The sequence below is a fragment of the Rhinopithecus bieti genome, unplaced genomic scaffold (assembly GCF_001698545.2).
Source record: "Rhinopithecus bieti isolate Rb0 unplaced genomic scaffold, ASM169854v2 scaffold_11944, whole genome shotgun sequence".
NCBI lineage: Eukaryota > Metazoa > Chordata > Mammalia > Primates > Cercopithecidae > Rhinopithecus > Rhinopithecus bieti.
This window is the reverse complement of record NW_016807378.1, coordinates 3,960,624-3,975,291: the sequence shown is the minus strand read 5'-3', so window position 1 is coordinate 3,975,291 and position 14,668 is coordinate 3,960,624. Positions and strand designations below refer to the sequence as shown.

Here is a 14,668-nt window from a genome sequence, read left to right as displayed (position 1 = left end):
AGTTGTTTGTGCTTTTCCTGTTATATCTAAGACACTATTACTTAATTCAAGACCACAAAGATGTACCATATGCTTTTTAAAAGTGATCTTATTTACAATAACCTTATGAGCAGATTAGTAGACCCACACAGATAAGGAAACTAAGTGGTCAAATACTGGAGCTGGGACTTAACCCCAGTTCACTTTGACTCTGAACTGCATGTGCATCTTACTGTGCCTCCTTGCCAAGTCCCTTTACCTCTGCACTCCTCACAGGGCTTGGCGCAGTGGCTGGTACGTGGTAAGCACACAGGTAAGGTACATTGGGTGGATGAATGACAGGCCCTAACAGGTACACAGCTTGCACTTGCTGGTTGGTTCAGGAAGAGTGGGGTTTGTGCCTCAGTTTCCCTGCTGACTGGGGGTTCATGTCTGTGATGCTAGAGGTTACCAAGACTCTCTCTCCTCTCTCACCTCTGCAGTGTCTCATCGTTGGGGGAGGACCCTGTGGCTTGCGCACTGCCATTGAACTTGCCTACCTGGGAGCCAAAGTGGTCGTGGTGGAGAAGAGGGACACTTTCTCCCGGAACAATGTGCTACACCTCTGGCCTTTCACCATCCACGACCTTCGGGGCCTGGGAGCCAAGAAGTTCTATGGGAAGTTCTGTGCTGGCTCCATCGACCATATCAGTGAGTGGAGTCTATAGTGATATCCCATGAAGGGAGGGGACTGACCCTGGGTGAGACATATCTCTGCATGTGTAGGAGTCCCCAGCTGGTTCCATCTTAGTCCCTGGGGGCACCATATATCGGACTAACAGATGTCTAGTAAAAGGCCTGCTTTGTGCCTTGTTCTGGGCCCTGGGTTATCCCCCAGTGGACTGTAAGCACCATGAGGTCAGGGACTGCAGTATGCCTTAATCACCAGACTATCTCCAGGACGTGAAAGAATGCTTGACTCATAGCGGATGCTTGATAAACATCTGTTGGATGAATGAGTGAAACAGAGAAACAGAGGCAGAGGTAAATAGCATAGTCTGTACCCTGACAGAGCTCATTGAGATTTTGTTGGTGGTAATGTGCTTTAATAGGGTTAGTTACACTTGTTAAAGGAATTTGGAGGAAGGGGCCACACAAAACCATTAATGGGCCAGATAGTCAAGACCCTTCATACAAAGGAGTTTGGATATTGTGCTGGTGTTGCTGGGGAGCCATGGCAGGTTTCAGAGCAGAGGAAAGAAACAATTGGATCCTTGTTTCCTGATGGATCCCATACCAAAGTTTTAAAAATCCGAGCTTTAAAAAGAGAGAGAGAACATCATGGTGGGACTTCAGCCAGAATAGGAAGGAAAATAGAGAATGTGGACTTCAGGTCCTAGGCATCCCTGAATGCTCATATAGGGAGAGATGAGTGCTGGGGCCCTTCTGCTCTGATATTCCTCAAGCCTGGAGCTCTCAGGACTAGGTATGTGCAGACAGGTTTTGGGAAAGGCAGACTCCCTTCTTGCAGCTTTGCAGCGGGGAGGTCTTTAGCTGTTTTCTATGCAGCTGACCCTTGACCAACACTGGTTTGAACTGCAAGGGTCCACTTATACCTCAGTTTTTTTCAACCAAACACCTGCAGGAGGTAAAACCCACCTATATAGAAAGCCGACTTTTTGTATACTTGAATTCCACAGGGCCAGCTGTAGGACTTAAGTATGCATGGATTTTGGTATACTCAGGGGTTCTGGAACCAATCTCCAGCATATACTCAGGGATGATTTTATAGCAATAGTGACCCATGAAAGGGAGGTTAACACTAGGGGGAAAGCTCAAGAGTTTGAACAGATTTGGGTCCAAAATATGTCTCTTCCATTTCTATGTGACTTGGGGAAAATCCCTTACACTCTTCAGGCCTCAATTTTATCTCCTGTAAAGTGTGATTAATTTCTATCTCCTAGAATTGCTGAGAAGATTAAATGAGGTCAAGTTTGTAATGTGCTTAGCACTGTGCCTAGCACGTAGTAAGTGCTCAGGAAAACGCTTTGCATCCCATGCTGTACAGTGAGCAAGAAGCAGCCATGGTCCCCAGACTTCAGAATTAAAAGCTGCTTTCTCCCAACCAATATTTCTCTGTAGAGGTGGTTGGGAGGAGGGCCCTGAGAGCCATGTTCTTATGAGGACAAGAATTGATGGGAAAAAGGAATGAGGCTTGGGCGGGAACAACTGGAGAGAATTATCAGTCACGTAGGGTATAATTTATTCAGACACAGGAGAATTTACCAGCTGTGGCCCCAGAATTTATTCCCACTTTGAGATGAGAAAATTCCAGGATTCTAGTGGAAATTTGGATTTACTCAGAGAGCTGCAGTGTCAGCTTTCAAGATGTGCTCTCCCACCCGTGGAAGAATGTATGCCGGTTACCAATTTAGAACCACTGTATTGAGCACCGCTTTCTCATCAAGTTCTCTTGGGGGGCAGAGCCAGGTACCAGGATGCCTTGTGGGACCCTGGACTGTTTGGGCTGGCTTCCTGGCCAGGAGCCCTTCTCTGCCCTCATTAACAGGGCTTTAATTGAACCCCTAGTCCTTGGAAATACTGCAGCATGCCGTAGTGCTGGTAGGACTCTAGAAATAACATGGAGACAGTCAGAATGATCATTGTCAAGGGTAGCTCCAGTACTTGTGAGAAAGGAGGCAAGGAGAATTTATTGAGCACCTACTGTGTGCTGGAACCAGACTGAGTAGGAACCTCATAACTATAAGGAGAGGCCAGGCCTCCCCTGGTAGGGTGGTTCATGGCAAGAGGTGGATTCGGCTTTTTAAGCTGATTGGCTTTGGATCACCCCAGCCACATCTCTAGCCCCAGCTGCATCATCATACTCAGCACTGCTCAGCAGTTCTCCATGTCTGTGTTAACATCCTCCTCCACTTCCCATTGTGGCCATTCCAAACCTCCAGCACAGTGACCTCATTCCTAGCAGATGGCCTCCCTCCAGTGCTCCTGGTCTAGGCCCACTTCTCTCCGCTGCTGCCCCAGCACCCATTCCTTCCTCATGTGTCATGCCAAGTCACAGCTGGCACCTCCTTTCCAGTTCCAGTCCCTCTGGCTTCCTTCCTTCCTTTCCACCTGCCCCATCACTGAGTCTTCTTGCTCCTCCCCTCATGCCAGACCTCCAGCCCTATTGTTGCCCCACCACCTTTCCTTGCTATAAGGTATTTATTCTAGAAAGAAGGGCATAGACTTGGTCTATACTTTCCATTCAAACCTCCTAACCTTGCAGTCTGCTGTGTTCCCCACCACTGTGCTAAAGAGATTTTCACCAGGGTCTACAAAAGCTCCCAAACCCCCAAGTTCACTGGCCTCTTGTCACCTTCACAGTCCTTCATCTCTCTATGGGATTTGATATTCTTAGTCCCTCCTCTCTTGGCTTTCAGGACCCCAACTAAGGCCCTGTTCTACCACCACCACCCTCCCCCAACCACCATGTCTTGCCCCATTCTGTTTACCTATGTTCCCTCCATTAGAAGGCGTTTTCTGTATCTCCTGTGCCTAGCATGGCACCTGGCACAGTATAGATGCTCAATAAATGCTAAATGAGTCAAGCCCACCAAATACAGAAGGGCCCACAGAAAGTTTTAAACTTCTGGTTGGGTGTGGTGGCTCACGCCTGTAATCCCAGCAATTTGGGAAGCCGAGGCAGGCAGATCACAAGGTCAGGAGATCGAGACCATCCTGGCTAACATGGTGAAACCCTGTCTCTACTAAAAATACAAAAAATTAGCTGGACATGGTGGCGAGCGCCTGTGGTCCCAGCTACTCAGGAGGCTGAATCAGGAGAATGGCGTGAACCCGGGAGGCGGAGCTTGCAGTGAGCCGAGACTGCACCACTGCACTCCAGCCTGGGCAACAGAGCGAGACTCCATCTCAAAAAACAAAAAAAAAAAAAAAAAAAGAAAGTTTAAAACTTCTCTCTGCAGAAAAGTATTTGGAGGCATACCCATTTGTGCTGAATGGCAGGAGACAAAACAGAGAAATTAGATTCCACTCACTGCGGGAGTTTTGAAATGTGGGTAAGAGATGGGGAACCATGACCCAGCTTTGTGGGGAGAATTTCCTACCCACTCCTCACCACTGGATGTCTAAGAGCTGAGGCATAGGCCCCATATAATGAGTCACTGATCAAGTACTTCACTGAGATCCTTTACTCTGTCTTTGCCTACTCCTCTTTCCATCTTCACTTCATCAAACCTAGAGCCCAGCTGGGGAAGGAGGCTGGAAAGACAGAGTCTCTCTTGTTACAGCATCGTCTAGCAGCTAGAACAGGGTCTAGAAATTGGACCGACATGGGTTCACGTTCTAGCTTTGCTCTGTGTCTCCTTGAGCAAGTCACTTAACCTTGTTAAGCCTCAGTTTCTCATCTACAGAACGAGAATAATGATTCCAAAGGGCCGCTGTAAGAGTCAGACGAGAAAACATAGAGCTCTTGGTGCATAATCCGGCTCAGTAATGATCATTGTTGGTATATTGCTGTGCTCAAAGGTCACTGAGCAGCAGTGATTACATAGCATTCTGCATATAGGTGGTGTTCAGGCATTGCTGTGACAGTTCCTGTCTCCTTCCTGCCTGACAGGTATTCGCCAACTACAGCTCATCCTGTTCAAGGTGGCCCTGATGCTAGGAGTTGAAATCCATGTGAACGTGGAGTTCGTGAAGGTTCTAGAGCCTCCTGAAGATCAAGAAAATCAAAGTACAGTATAATGTTCTGCCTAGAAAAAAGTTCTTTTCTGCCTAGAAAGCAGATACTACAAAATAGAAATCCTATTTGCTGCTTCCAGAGGGTGTTTCTATAAGAGTTATTCTTATTGAGAGCTGGTTGGCATAACGCCACTGAAGAGTATTTTACTGTTTTTTGTTTGTTTGTTTTCTGTTTTTTTTGTTTTTTTTTTTTTGTTTTTTTACCATTGCTATGACTTTAGGTTTGCTCTTTGGTTCCAAGGGGATTTATGATTAAGCCATTAAACCTATAATTTGGTTACCCTGTCCCAAGGGGATGCTACTTTGGCAAAGGAAATCTAATCAATAAGTAGGACAGAAGACATAGATTTGGTTGTTTGGTAAGGTTCATTCACGTGTTCTTCAAGCTGTGTGTGTGTTTCACACATAGATATGTGGCTGTACTTGTTATACCCATGGCACATTTTAAAATCCAGTGAAGTGAAGCTTCTAGAGCAACTGTGAAATAAGGTTCAAGATGTTATTTTATATATAATACTCTTAACCATATTGAGGTATCATTTATAAACTATGATATTCACCCATATAGGCATATCTTAATGTTTCTCTTTTTTCCTTTTAGCATATTTGTTTAAATTCTTATCCCTTACACACACCATTGTCAGAGAGTTTATTCCGGATGCCTCTGCATCTTACTTATTATTAAAATCATCTACTGCCTGGGAAGGGCTTTGAGTTTGGGACCAGCTTAGTGTCAGAAACCTTGTAGTTCCCTGCTTAGGGTACATTTCTGTTTTATCCTGTTCTCTGCCTGGATTATTTGAAAATTTAGGGGAGGCTTTAGTTATCTTTTGGAGCAGGACAGCATTCACTATTTGGCATTCAGAGACTGTAATCTTAACCTTTTCCAGACCTCTAGTGGACATTAAATCTTAATTATCCAGGCTTCACCTGAATTTTTTAAAAAATAAAAGACAGTGTACTGTACAACAGAACATTTTGAGCATGCAATAGAAATTAAAACTGGTTTCCTTACACCCTACACATCCTTTTGGGTCTGTTTAGCAATGAGAGTCACTGAAGAATGTGGGAGAATGTGAAGAGAAGATGGTGGACTCTGCTGAGAAAAATAAGGTGCAAATGAGAGTAGTTTATGGAGCATTGAGGATAGACTCCTAGTGGAGGCCAGCAAAACCAGGCATGGAGTTGGTGTTGCTGGTTTACTTCATCCTGGATTGAACTGACACTCAGGTCAGAGGACACCAGATTAGAGAGTGAATCTGGACTGCTCTAGCCTTTCCCCTGGAGGCTCTCTCTGGGATGCATAGAACTGGCTGCACTGTCCATTTCTCACAGCCACCACACGGGGGGTATAATCACTGTCTTCTTACCTCTGTCTGCCAACTCATGTCATTTCTCTGTCCTGGTAGAAATTGGCTGGCGGGCAGAATTTCTCCCTGCAGACCATTCTCTGTCGGAGTTTGAGTTTGACGTCATCATTGGTGCCGATGGCCGCAGGAACACCCTGGAAGGTGAAGACTCTTCTTGTGGGAATGGGGAATGGGAATGGGAGAGGGTACATTGGGGAAGAGTTGGAGAAAGTGGGCAAGATGCAGATGCCAGAGCTGGATGGAGGTCTTGATAGGAGGGCAGACTGTCCTGTCCCTCTTGAGGTAGAAAAGCCCATCCACCTGTGGGGTGGGCAGTTCAGGGGACAGCCATCTCATTCCGTCTGAACCTCGGTTTTCTCACCTGTAAGATGTGGATCACAGAACCCTTTCAAAGTGTTGTTATGCGGGCTGGGAAAGGAGTAGTGTGTGAAAATGCTTCATAAAGATAAAGTGCCATGGGGGAGAAAATGAACATCCCTTATTGAGCACCTCCTGGAGGGTGAGCCGTGGTGCCAAGCACTTTCATACTTACTTCAGCTAAGATAAGCATTTTTATAATACTCTTAATGGTATTTGCTTACTTTCAAATGTAATATTTATACTTGAAGGAGGAACTCACTTCTTTTTGTAACTTTTAAGTACACCCACTGCTGGGCAGGCAGGTATGTCTTGCCAAACTGTCAAGGTACAAAGGCCACACTTCTCTGAGTTCTAAAGCTGAAGCATAGTGTCTTTCTTGGGGTAAGATCCAGTCAGGTATGAGAGAAACCCCATTGCCAGGAAATGCTTCCACCCCCTCCACCCTAACGCCAAGACTGATCCACCCACAGGCTGTACTCATTGATACTAACCATGCTAAATTGAGACCACGGGTTGTAAACAATGTGGCCCCAGATGGCATCTCTTAGATTAGGGCAGTTCTGCTTTTTGAGCCTGCCACCTCAAGAGCCACAGGCTGCAGACGCCTGACTGAGAGGACACATCACTCTGAGGATAGGACATGCTCCCTGGAACAGGGCTGATCTTAGAAAACTCAGGATTTATGGGCCTCCTGGCCCAGGACCTTCCCATCTGCCACATATCCGGGGCTGTTTACTATCCCCCTTTCACCTTCCATGTCCACCTCCCCAACCATTGGTCATCAATACCTGACAGAGAAAGTTGGCAAGCTGCCAACTTGGATGTAGTACTGTTGGAATTTGCACATTTGATAACAGTGTAAGTTAGAATATTTGAGAATCCAGGACCCATTGTCAGCTTGAGTATAGTTGGGCATTTCATGAACATGGAAAGAAGGGTGGAAAGTGATGGAGCCATTTGAGCCACTCAGGGCCAAATAGGTAAACTAGAGCAGGGCTTCTCAGTATTAATACTGCAGACATTTGGGACCACACCATTCTTCGTCACAGAGACTGCCCTGTGCATTGCAGGGTGTTTAGCAGCATCCCTGGCCTCTGGTCCCCCAGACACTGGTAGCACTCCCAGGTGCGACAACCAAATATGTCTCCACACATCGTCAAGTGGCTTCTGGGAACAAAATCACCCCCAGCTAAGAAATGCTAGATGAGAATAATAGCCATTTCTGACCCTTTTGACAAAGGTCTAATGAAAGACAACTTAAAGGAGGGCTATTGAATAGAAACCCAAGGTTGTTGGCCAGGCGCAGTGGCTCACGCCTGTAATCCCAGCACTTTGGGAGGCTGAGGTTGGATCATGAGGTCAGAGATCAAACATCCTGGCTAAACAGCGGTGAAACCTGTCTTCTACTAAAATACAAAAAATTAGGGCCAGGGCACGGTGGCTCACGCCTATAATCCAGCCTTGGGGAGCCCCGCTGAGGCCGGGTGATCACAAGGTCTAGGAGATCAAGAGCCATCCTGCTAACCACGGTGAAAGCCCTGTCTCTACTAAAGTACAAAAAAATTAGCCCGGCACGGTGGGCTCACGCTATAATCACAGCACTTTGGGAGGCGAGGCGGGGTGGATCACAAGGTCAGGAGATCAAGACCATCCTGGCTAACACAGTGAAACCCTGTCTCTACTAGAAATACAAAAAATTAGGTGTGGTGGCACACACCTGTAGTCCCAGCTACTCGAGAGGCTGAGGCAGGAGAATCGCTTGAACCCTGGAGCAGAGGTTGCAGTGAGCCAAGATCACACCACTGCACTCCAGCCTGGGCAACAGAGCAAGACCCCATCTCAAAAAAAAAAAAACAGAAAGAAAGAAAGAAGGAAGGAAGGAAAGGAAAGGAAAGGAGGAAGGAAGGAAGGAAGGAAGGAAGGAAGGAAGGAAGGAAGGAAGGAGGAAGGAAAGAAAGAAAGAGAAACTCAAGGTTGTCACTAAAAGGGATTTTTGACAGATAGTTGAGAATCAACGTGAGGCTGGAGTACATGGTGAGCAGATGTGCGGGGCATTCCCACAGGTGGCTAAGGAAAGGTTGTATCTGGAGGTCTGCACCTGTGTGACAGGCACCTGGTGTTACACCAAGTACACAGCATGCCTGGGGCAGGGGCACTCAGGAAAGGTCAGATGACAGCAAGATGGGGGACTAGGAGGGAGATACAGTGTTGAAAAGTGACCATCTGTTATGTCGAACCCCTATTAACCTCAATAGGGAAAGTACCAAGTTCAAGACACCGAAGAAGAGACCAAGAGCCAGCAAAATAGACATGGGGTTTTATTAGGGATTCACAAGGGAGAGAGTCCAGTGGCGGTGGGCTGGACAGGTGACCCAGCTTCCCTACAGAAATGGTCCAATGGCGGCGGGCTGGACAGCACAACCTCACAGCCCAGGGTGGCAGCGTGGGCAGGAAAACCACAACTGCTTGTAAACAGCAGGCAGTTTATACAGCATTTTCACTTAACACCCTCCTCTTAACCTCCACCTGGCAACCTTCATCCAACCCAGAACTCAGGGCCTGGATCCCCCTGTATGGTCCGTGTTCCACAGGATGGGCCAGGAGCTCAAATGTCCCTCATAGAGAAGGAACAAGTTTTGGGGTTGGCCACTCCTGGATTCCCCAGCTCAGAACACACATTCAGGTGCATCAGCCATACAGGGTCATTCTAAAGGTATGCTTCAGTTATTGCTGTCCAGTGCATTTACCCTGCACCAGCTGCTATGATCCTCCATAGCACTGCCATTCAAGAGCAATTTTAATGTAAATCATTGAAAACAAGAATTAGAGCACTAAGGCTGGGCAACATGATGAAACCCTGTTTCCACAAACAGTTAAAAAATAATAAGCCAGTCATGGTGACACATGCCTATTGTCCCAGCTACTTGCCAGCTGAGGTGAGAGGATCGCTTGACCCTGGGAGGTCGAGGCTGCAGTGAGCCATGATTGGCACCACTGCTCTCCAGCCTGGGCAACAGAGTGAGACCCTGTCTGAAAAGCAAAGCAAAACAAAACAAAAAATGAATGAGAGCTAGAATGCCATCTATTCATTTATATATGCATTGCAGATGTACTAAGTGCCAGCTACTGGGAACTGTTGCACTATTTTCCTCTTTTCAAAGACACCAGTCATACTGGAGTAAGCTGGGTCCCACTCTACTCCAGTATGACCTCATCTTAGCTAATTACACCTGTAATGATGCTGTTTCCAATAGAGTCACATACTGAGGTACTGGGGTAGGACTTCAACACATGAATTTGTGTGTGTGTGTTGGAGAGGGACATAATACAGCCCCAAAAAATGGAGATACAAAGAAACTTTGTTAAAATCCCTGTCCTGCAGGAATTCAACGTAATCTACTTTTCAAGGGGGCCAGGGGTGGTGGCACCATGAGAAATGCTAACAGAGTAGTTTTAATTCTATAAATTCAAAGTGTGTGTGGGTCTCTCATGAGTGTATGTAGCAACAATGCCTGACACATCCTTAAAAGGGTTGGGAAGGATCCCTTTGGCCTTCTGTTTGTTGAAGCCTAACCAGGTCCTATAGGTTTTAGAAAAGGACAAAATCTCACGGACTTTTAAAGGCCTTGGGAGCAAACCTCAGCATTTCTGCCCGCTCCTGTCCTCTAGAGATCCAGAATCCTGGTTTCTCCGGCCTGGGAGGCATCTGGGAGCAGCTCTCCCAATAATCGTGTTCAGTTTTCACACCAAATCCAGAAGATAGACCCAGTTTTTCCTTTCTCCTCATGCAGGGTTCAGAAGAAAAGAATTCCGTGGGAAGCTGGCAATTGCCATCACCGCCAACTTCATAAACAGAAACAGCACAGCAGAGGCCAAGGTGGAAGAGATTAGCGGCGTGGCTTTCATCTTCAATCAGAAATTTTTTCAGGACCTTAAAGAAGAAACAGGTGGGACCTTCACCTTTCTCCCAACCAGGCCAAGGTCTAAAGTTTGCAGTTTCTAAGGTGTGCAGAGGCGTATGCTGGCTTTCTGGGCTCTTGGGCCTGGAGGGACTCACTCTGATACAGTGGAAGCAACGATTTTCCCTAGGACAGTGGATACAGACAGGATTCCTTCTGGGACAAGAGAGATTCTTGAGGGAATGTTCTAGATGCTGTACATGAAAGGAGATAGTGGACATTTGCTGAGTGCTCATTACGTGTCAATTCTCAGTATTGTGGGGTACAAACTGGAAGTTGACACGATCCCTCCCACAGTGGCTCCCTGTCCAGTAAGGGATATCTGTATAAACCATTCTAAGGCAGGTGGCCAGCACTGCACCTGAGGTCAGCAGGATATTTAGGGAATGCTGAGGAGGGAGCCAGTCACCTATGGATGGTTCCTGAAGATTCCCAGGTGCTTTTGTGCAATGCAGCAGCTGCCCTTCCCCAGGAGGAACATCCAGGTATGCCCAGGAACATAACCTGTACTGGCACCAGTTGTCATCCGGCCATGGGCCTAAAGGATAGGAGGTATTGATTCATTCACTCAACTAATACTTATTGAATGCCTACTATGTGCCAGATGCTGTTCTAGGGCTTGAGAACGAGCAGTGAGCAAAACACAATCCCTCCCTCCTGGGCTTATGTTCTATGAGAATAGACAGTCAAAACACAAATAAAGCAGTGACTCATCAGGTGGTAATAGGGACAGCAGAGAAAAACAGGGTGAGGGGAAAGGGGGATGAGTTGCCTGTCTCCAATTAAGTAAATTCCAGATGTTTTTCCTTTCTTAAGCTGATTAAAAACATTTATTTCGGCCGGGCGCGGTGGCTCATGCCTGTAATCCCAGCACTTTGGGAGGCCAAGCCAGGCGGATCATGAGGCCAGGAGATCGGGACCATCCTGGCTAACATGGTGAAACCTCATCTCTACTACAAATACAAAAAATTAGCGGGGCGTGGTGGCACATGCCTGTAGTCCCAGCATACCCAGGAGGCTGAGGCAGGAAAATCACTTGAATCCGGGAGGCGGAGGTTGCAGTGAGCCGAAATCGCACCACTGCACTCCACCCTGGTTGACAGAGTGAGACTGTCTCAAAAACCAAAAACAAAAAAAACCCACATATTTCTCCTTGAAAAGCAATGGAACAACAATGTTAAATAAAATCTTTATACAGAAAATAAATCATCCGCAATCTGACCACCTCGCATGGGAATAGTCTTCAGACTCACCTACTCCTTTTCTGTAATTTTCCACTGGCATGCTTGCTTGTTACATGACTGCAGCTGAAATCACGGTGTCCACACTATTCAGCTTTTCTCATTCAGCGTCACATTCCAAACATCATCCTCCTGGTGGTCACTTTTAGGGGCTGTGGAATATCTCATCAAATTGATGTACTATCACTGCCTAAGCATTGAAACCAAGGATTAGCAAACTATGGCTGGCCACATGGTTCTATACTGCTTTCGAGCTAAGAATGGTTATATATATAGGCTGAAGAAAACAATCAAAAAAATACTTTATGATACATAAAGATTATTTAAAATTCAAATTTCAGCATCCATAAATAAAAGCTGATTGTCACCCAGCCACACATTTCTTTACATGACTGTTGATGGCTGCTTCCACCATGAGAGGTCATGAAAGAGACCATAGGGCCCACAGGCCAGAAATATTTCCTAGCTGGTCTGTCACACACACACACACACACACAAACTTGCTGACCTCTGATTTAGGCCTTCCAGTTATTTACTGTTACAGATAACACTGCTTCTGTTAAATTATTTAAGATCATTTTCTAGGAATGGCATTAGTTGTTGAGCGAGATTGTACCTCTCACTGGCCACGAGGGTATGTGCCACTGCATGACCCTCGGAGTTTCACCTCCATTGCATTATTTCATTAAAAACTTGAATATTTCCTGCCAGCATATGGTGTCTTTTTGAATGATTTGAGAATCCTCCAACCCTCCCTTCCCCTAAAACCCAAGAAAGTAAATATTTAAGCCACTCAATATAAATGAGAGCAGGACATTGAGTGTGTTTTTCCACGTTTCAGTGAACTTCCTTTAAACTTTGCTGTGGTTGTCACCTTCGGCCATTGTTTCACAACAATGCCCTCAGACAGTGACAATTGTGACCTTCCTGATTCTCCTGGGGGCCCTCTGCATTGATGCCTGTTTCCTATTTAACCGTAATAAAGGTGTTCCTAGAGTTACCCAGCACGCCTTGTGTAAATGCTATGTCGCCATGTGGCTGCTCCTTTATCTCCCTTCAAATAAGCCAGTTAGCCTCACACTTGAGTATGAATTGGCATCACCTAGAGCTTGTTAAAGCACAGCGTGCTGGCCCTATCCCCAGGGTTTCTGATTCAGTGAGTCTGGAGAAGGGCCCCGATAATTTGCATTGCTAGTATGTCCTCAGGTGATGCTGATGCTGTTGGCCAGGGACCTCCCTTTGAGAACCATGCAGCTAAGCTCTCATTGCACAGCATGGTTTTAAATGTAGGAACTTAGTGTGTAAAGTGTCTTGTGATTGGTGGAAAGTGCAAAAAGATACAGCCCAGCCTTCTAACCTGAGTTGTTCCTACCACTGCCCTTGGGTTTTCACATCCAAGCAGGGAAATGGTAGAAATATTCCTTGGCATGGTCATTGGAGAATTCCCACAGCTCTATGCAGCCATGGGCGCATGGAGGGCACAGTGGACAGGACTTGGAGCTAGATGGCCTGGGGTTCAAATCCCAGCCGTGTCATTGCTGAGCTTCTGTGGCCATGTCCGGCACTTGGCTTTTCTGCACAATTACCTGCCTCTAACTTATAAATGCTGGCCCACAACCCCTGCAGACATTGTGAGTTTTAACAAGAATAATGCCTCTATGGAACTATAGAAGCTAGCTGCTTTGACTTGGGTAGATTCTAACACTCTGTTTTATCTTTGCCAGCCTTGTATGCCTTAAAAACTGGGCTAACATGAATATTCTGCAGATAAATAACGAGACCAATAATGAGGCAAAGTACAGTTCCTGGCACACAGTTGGTGCCGAGGAAGTAACGCTGAGCTTGTGAATGCTTCTCTTTTCAGGCATAGATCTTGAGAACATTGTTTACTACAAGGACTGCACCCACTATTTTGTCATGACAGCCAAGAAGCAGAGCCTGCTCGACAAAGGTGTCATCATTAACGTACGTACCTCTTGGCTGCAATTTCCCGACTTTGTGACCTAGGCTGGTGACTTCGGCAGGTGTGAAAGTAGATGTGGTCCTGCCAGAAACTGAGCGAGGGGAGGAGTGGGGAAGGTGCCACCTGCTCACACCCTTCTTTCTCTTGGTGTTACATGAGTGGTGGATAAAGCAGCCCACGCCAATATGCACAGAGAATTTTCTGCACATGGGCGTGTGCTGTTGTGAGACCTTTACCAGGTGTTAATGTGGATTGACTGAGTCTTTTCCTTCTCAAGTCTCATTCAGCCTTGCCTCTTCTCTGGGAGGTCACATGTCATTTGGAGGCAGATGGGGGCTCCTTGTCGTAATGAGACATAGGCATCCTTTGACTTGTGAATTTCACGCTGTGGACCCTTGTCACCGTGTGGGGGAATTTCATTATTCATGCAGTCAAAGAAGACTCAATCTGCATCTTGACACTGCCACGTACCGACTCCAGACTGTGGGCAAACTATTTATCCTTCCTGAACCTCAGTGTTATCTACAAAATAGGAATGATAGTTTCTGCCTGAAAGGGTTCTTGGAAGGAGCAAAGAGGAGATATATACAGAGAACCTGGCACAGTGCCTGGCAGAGGGTGGGTTTGTAGATTGCCTCTGTAACTTCTCAGCCTTGTTTGCACACTGGCTTTTTTGTCCTGCTGGCTTCCTGGCCTCTGCCTCGTGGCTTTGTGACTTCATGCTTAAACACAGAGCAGGGTTGGAAGGAAGAAACATGGAGTAGTGGCCCCTGACTGGAAGCTTCTTCAGTCAGGTGTTCAACCCTTCCAGAGCCCCTGTTGTTGCTGCCACTGTCACTACTGCTGCTGCCACCTCAAGATAAGGATCATGCAGCCCAAGGTCAGCCTGCTGTCTGGGTGTCTGCCTGGAGCCCAGGCAGCATGGTGGCCATTTATCACTGCTTGTCAGAGAAGAATGCACCCATCTTCTCTCCTGCGTGTGTGGGCAGCCGGCTGGGTGGTATTAGTAACCCAGCCGCCCTGTAGGCCTTCTCCACTTCAGCTCAGGTCTTTGCT

The 14,668-nt window shown here is 46.7% G+C and overlaps 1 protein-coding gene across 13 annotated transcripts in view; it reads left to right on the top strand.

The window, feature by feature from the left end:
• The window catches only part of MICAL2 (microtubule associated monooxygenase, calponin and LIM domain containing 2), a 249,879-nt gene that overhangs the window by 91,284 nt on the left and 143,927 nt on the right, over window positions 1–14,668 (top strand). For all 13 annotated transcript variants that reach the window (XM_017881588.1, XM_017881586.1, XM_017881587.1 and 10 more), the window contains exons 4-8: window positions 462–669; window positions 4,595–4,711; window positions 6,129–6,230; window positions 10,241–10,396; window positions 13,514–13,614. In XM_017881588.1, the coding sequence (XP_017737077.1) occupies window positions 462–669; window positions 4,595–4,711; window positions 6,129–6,230; window positions 10,241–10,396; window positions 13,514–13,614 (684 nt within the window). The remainder of the gene's footprint in view (window positions 1–461; window positions 670–4,594; window positions 4,712–6,128; window positions 6,231–10,240; window positions 10,397–13,513; window positions 13,615–14,668) is intronic.